Source organism: Engystomops pustulosus, chromosome 4 (assembly GCF_040894005.1).
Source record: "Engystomops pustulosus chromosome 4, aEngPut4.maternal, whole genome shotgun sequence".
In the NCBI taxonomy this organism is placed as follows: domain Eukaryota; kingdom Metazoa; phylum Chordata; class Amphibia; order Anura; family Leptodactylidae; genus Engystomops; species Engystomops pustulosus.
The window spans coordinates 72,000,342-72,006,341 of record NC_092414.1 but is presented as its reverse complement, the minus strand read 5'-3'; the positions used below and the strand labels follow the sequence as shown (position 1 = coordinate 72,006,341).

The 6,000-nt window shown below is 39.9% G+C and overlaps 1 protein-coding gene across 7 annotated transcripts in view; it reads right to left on the bottom strand.

Annotated features, from left to right (window-relative positions):
- Positions 1 to 4,341: 4,341 nt before the first annotated feature.
- Positions 4,342 to 6,000, bottom strand: part of LOC140126600 (ovoinhibitor-like) — a 35,531-nt gene continuing 33,872 nt past the window's right edge. For all 7 annotated transcript variants that reach the window (XM_072146226.1, XM_072146227.1, XM_072146225.1 and 4 more), the window contains one exon: positions 4,342 to 4,493. In XM_072146226.1, coding sequence (XP_072002327.1) covers positions 4,491 to 4,493 — 3 coding nt within the window. In that variant the 3' untranslated portion in view covers positions 4,342 to 4,490. The remainder of the gene's footprint in view (positions 4,494 to 6,000) is intronic.

Below are 6,000 nucleotides of genomic sequence, written 5' to 3'. Positions count from 1 at the left end.
GCCTAATGCAGCTAACACTGACCATGTATGAAGAGGATTCAGCCTGTGAGCCCTCTACATACATCGTTAATGGCATTAGGATGTACAGGAACGGCCTTATGTGTTAGGAGGTTAATGTCCCTTGAATCAAAGTGAAATGTATACATACCCTATCATTCTCCCCACTATCATGGTCACTACTGCAGCTAATCATAGGCCTCAGCAGGAAAGGGATATCACTGCTGTTATATTAACATGTGTGGGCAGTCAATAAAGTTTAGCATAAAATATTTGCTTTTCTTATTTAATTTGCTTATAACAATACTCTAATTCTCCAATGTATGTAAAGAAATGGACTTTCATTTATTGTATTATACTGACACCTTGTGGAAACTTTTAATAAATGGCTATATCACTGGTGTTGTACTGTATTGCACTATGGTGCAGAATTCCAGTGTGAATATGTCTATGTTGCCTTCTACAAAATACATATAACATGGTTATAAGTGGTTGCATAATAACAAGGTACACAAATCTATTTTGATAAAATTAATATTGAAAGCAGGTATTGTTAAAGAGTAAACTCATAGCATACACGTCACAGCATTTCCTCCAGGGAAATTCTGCATCATGATCCTGTGCAGAACAAAAAATACCTAAAATCAGGTGTTTTTTTTGGAGTGGCAGGCTTGCAGTCATGTCTCCCAGAGATGAAACATGAGAGATACTTAGATTTTTTTTAACAATGTTTCTTCAATTGTCCTGATAATTAGTTTATAATTTTTAAACTTACCCAGGCTCTGGGATGAATGATAGCACCGTTCAGAGTGTCACATAAAGCTTTGGGTAAAGCCATGTTTTAAGGTGTTAAAAAGCGTTGTCTTGATAAACACAATGGGGCACACTTACTAAAGGCTTTGCGCCAGTTCTTCTGTATTTAAGAAGTGTCTGTCCCACAAATAAGGGGGCATTCCAGTTTAACATGCAAAGTCCGACAGAATTGTGTCGTACGCCGCATGTTAAAGGTGCACCAAAAAAAAAAATTGGTGGTGCATTCTGTTGGAGCTGTGCAGGGGACTGCAGATTCATGCAGAACGTGCGTCAAAAATCCTGAATCTGGCGCCCGCTGCACACTACACAGGCAAACTGCATTTAGTGCAGTTTGCTGTGTTGATAGTAAATGTGCCCCATGGTGCCACGGCACATTTTATGTTTTTACCATTTCAAAACTTACAAAAATTTAAACATATGTGGTATTAAAGCTTATAGGGAATCTGTCAGCAGAAATTGAGCTAATAAGCTCCTACTGGTATGTTGTCAAGTAAATTAATGCTTTTCAGATCACAATTCTTTCTATGTACAGACCGTGCAGACTTCTAACCATTTACTATTTAATTAGATTACTTTTTTTTAGAACATGATGAAATTATTCAGAGAGAACTAAACAAATGTCTTTCATTTATATTTATGTTCAGAGTATCCAATTCCTAAGTAACAACTAAGCTTTTTTACCAGTTTTATATGTATATTAGCAGTCGCTATCATATTTTAATGTGTGTATTTTCTCCAAGCCTTGTCCGGGTTCGGGTTTTTCATTTAGTTAGAGCTTCTGTCATATGATCAAAGCATGGGATGTGATTCGGAACTCCATCATCCTTAGGAGACGCATCGGTAATGAACGGAGTGCAGTCATGCAGGTGTGATGGATCCCGGGCGTTTGGTATCACTTTTCCGTCAGTTCCCACCCCCAGACAGGCGTTGGGTGAGTGTCTCTATAAAAATGTGTATACATGCATGTATTTGTTGGAGATCATGATGGTATCGTCGAAACGCGTCAATCTTGTGCTTTTTTTATTGTTGTGTTATGCAACTGCAGTGAAAATAAAAAGTAAGCCATTTTTGCATAATACCATCGTGGTCTTTCATGAGTGCCACAGACTGTTATTTTTACTTGCTATAGTGGATTGTGGAAGTCGAGGATCTAGCAGCGTGCACCGCCGCATGGATTGTTTCCAGGAGGACAACTCAGGTGATTGGGTGAGCAAACTGGATGTTTTTCTATTTATCACAACTCTTTTGTGGTCCATGGTGGTGGCATCATCTGGAAAATGAACTTTGGAATGAGATGTAAATCGGATTTATAAAGTCGGAGCCAGAGACTTTAGTTCTCGCTGCCAAGCCCTCCCTGTCATAAAATGCCTCCTCTGCTGTATTTGCCCTTTCACCAAGGGTCATCACTATTATTAGGCGGAGAAAGCTTGACTTTGGTGCTAAAATCTCTGCCTCCTTGACTTTATGCATCCAATTACATCTCACTTCAATGTTGATTATCTGGATAATGCCATCAAACTGGGGCATGAAAGAAACATGATCTGGAAGGTGTTCAGCTGCTTGGCAACATACTGGTAGTGGTTTACTAGGTCAATTTCTGCTGACTGGTTCCCTTGTTTGGACAGGTTCCCTTGTTTGGACCAAGCCTTCTTAAAAATATTTCCTCCTAAAAATGTGGCTGTTCTCGCCAAGGCAGATGAAGTTTTACACCAAATGGCAGTGATTAACCTGGCACATATGATGAAGGTGGATAGTTACTAGTAGCTTGAACTCACATAATAATACAACTGAATCAATTTGTAATTTTGTTTGTTAATTTGTTCTGATAGAATGTTTTTTTGAGAACACATCTTTTCTATGACTGGTTTTTAATTTGTCATTTATCCTTAAACCATAATCAACATTTTACAGTGTTCATTAAGGGTACTTTCTAAGGTGCTGCACTGGAAGAAGTTTGCAGGACATTGCGTCCTATTGGCCAAACACTAACACCAAGGATCAGAAAACCTTGAATCCTGGGTGTTTAACCCCCCAGACACAGAAGTCTAAGATGGACCGCAGTGTCTAAGCAGGTGCACAGGGAGCGTGCTCCCTCCTGCACCTGCCAGCAATGATTGCAGGTTGCTGATGGTGTCGCATGGCGGTCCAAGGTCCAATGAAGGACCCCAGGGCTGCCTGGGATAGATATCTCTTAGGCCAGGCACTACATGCACTACATAACTAGTGCAGTGCATTACATAAGAGATAAAATGATCTCATGTCAGTGTCCCCAATTACCAGTCACTCAAATTTATTGTGAAATTTTATGTCGTCATCATTTAAGCATAGTTCCTTATCTAAAGGAAACTATCCACTAGATAACAGTTAATCTACAACTAATTTATACCGCAGCACTGCACTTGTTAACTGTTATCAAGAAGACATATGTGTGGCAGAAATAGCAGTATACACCATTGATCATCTGGCTGCAGCCACTGATCATTATTATTTATGATAATAATGGTGAAAAAATTATTATGAGTCCTGAGTCAACTAGATGTCTTACACCGTTCAGCTAACAAAGGGCTGTTATAGGCTGGTTTCATAGTATGCATATTTTATGAAATAATTTCATTTTGCAATGAACACGATTATATGCAACATGTGTGGATTATTTTCAAATATTTTAGCATCTTCAAAGAAAAATTCTACCCTCCCAGTGAATCAAAATTGGGTCTTAAATTAGTGATAGAAACCAGCCAAAACTAAATCATTTTGAAATGTATTCACTTAATTCTAGTAAAAAGTAATTTCACCATTTAAAAACAAACAAAATGATACTCATATTGTGTTACTTGCCCTTTTCTTTCCAGAATTATGGAATTTTCTGTTGTGAAGATACTTGGCAGAAATCTTCTGCAGCAGTAAAATGGGCAGGGACTAACAGCTTCCTGTTTTTGCCCTGAAGTGGAGTCAAGTAAGGGTAGCTGCCACTAAAGCAGATTTTGGGCATGAATTTGTGTATTTTGCTTAAGGAAAAGCTGAACAGATGACAGACCTAGGAAAGTTGAGTCTGGCTGATAAAGTTTAATTTGCATCCAGCTGGAAGTCCTGCACAAGTACCTGGTACAGACCTCCCACAATGGCTCCACCCTGGGGAAGAGACAGGCTATGTCAAAGGCCTGTGGAGCTGTGACAGTGAAACTGATACTGCGAGTTTTGGGTTGTAGGTCAGCACCTGGTGAGGTAGGGAACCTCAATGTATAGTTAGTGCCGGAGAGGCTTAGGCTTTATTTTTGCTATTTTGTTATACTGCCGACTAAAACTGGCTGAGGTCAGTTGTACCCAAATCGCACAGTGGGGACAGTGAACTTGTATGCTCATGAATTGTGCCCGTCTACCCCTGGAGACAACGATCCCGGACCTAATCCCTTACATATTGTAACTGTCTTTCCATTTTTGTGAAAAGAAATATATTTAGTATTGTAGTTTTGGTGTTTTTGTGTCACCCAAGATGCAGCGATCAGCCTCCGATGATCAAATTCGTAAAAGTTTGTTAAATGCTAAAATTTTATTGATGACATGTTATGCCATATTATTTTTATTGCGGGTTTTAGTTTTCACAAAACAAACAATGTATATATATTGCATAGATTATTTGTTATGGACATTCACCTATAGATGCAAGCTTCAGTCCAGCATTACTGAAAATAAATAAAAAAGAAAGGTTCAGCATAATTTTCAATACATTATATTGAGATAGATATTCACATCATTCAAAAACGAAAAATTATTATTATTATCCTGATTTACATTTTTCTGTTTATACTTCTTTTTAAGTTTTTATTATTGATTTAGATCCCTGAAGTACTCACATTCTCTTAGCACCACAAAAGATACATTTGCTTCCATGGGTAAAATTATCAGATCCGCAGACTGGACTGTAACTGAAAGTACATTTATCTCCATATCCCTCACATTCATCCAGTAGTAAAAAGAATAACGCAGAAGAGGTTTTTATAACCATTATATACATATACAGTTTTAATCATTTCATCAAGTTTAAAGTAGAATCAATCAGTTCCTCAGGTTTTTTTCATTAATCCAAGTTATCTACATTTTTTGATGTACTTTGTATGTGTGCACCACAAAACCCAACCACAATCCTTCATTACCAGTGCCCCAGTCCAAACAACCAAATATTTCTGATGTCCACAGCATTCTCACATGCTGCAAGACACTTCTGCCAACAGCAGAACACTGATGGGCACCGTATGGATCACAAGAACAGGGGTCCATTGTAACCCCGTTGCACCCAAAATGATCATAGCAGCTAGTCGCACATCTGGTGGCTGCGCTGTTCATCTGTATGGTGCTGACAGAGATAGCTGAGCGGCGAACTCGTTTATCTCCATCAGCTTCATAGTGATGAAAGGAGCAGCTGGTGCATGCACTACTGGATTCTCCAATCACCTTGGGAACAGTAGAGGTACAAAAGACCCCTGTTCTCATGATCCGTGGGCGTCCCATCAGTGAGACCCCCACTGATTAGCAAGTAGATAGGGCCTAACCTAACTGCTATGACCGGAGAATCCCTTTAACCGCTGTTTACTTGCTTGATGAAGACACCAATATGTTGTTGAAGCCTGAGCCCTTTTCAATTGGATATTAAGAGACACTTATACTTAACCTATGTTTAGTATTCCAATCCTTTAATCCTAATGGCCCTCTGGATCTACTCCTTCCTTTTTGTACTGTGCCTTTGTTAACCTCACATTGGAATCGCCACAGCTGTCACCATTTAAAAAACTGCTGTGAGCTTCCTGCAGACAGCGGTGGGTCCCTGATGCAGCACATGCTGCAGCAGCTGTTTTCTTCCAGGCAATGAAAGTGTTAGGGGATACACAGTAACCTGCTTTGTGCTGGAGCGTGCAGTCTGTCTGCACCATCAAAGTCTCTTCTGCAGCTGCTGCTTCCTCCCGGGCTCCGTAGCTGCCACTAAAGCAGACTTTGGGCATGAAAGGTGTATTTTACCTAAGGAAAAGCTTAACAGATGGCAGACCTAGGAAAGTTGGGTCTGTCTGATTAAGTTCAATTAGCAGCCAGCTGGAAGTCCTGCACAAGTACCTGGTGCAGACTTCCCACAATGGCTCCCGCCTGGGGAAGAGACAGGCTACGTCTAAGGCCTGTGGAGCTGTGGCAGTGAACTGA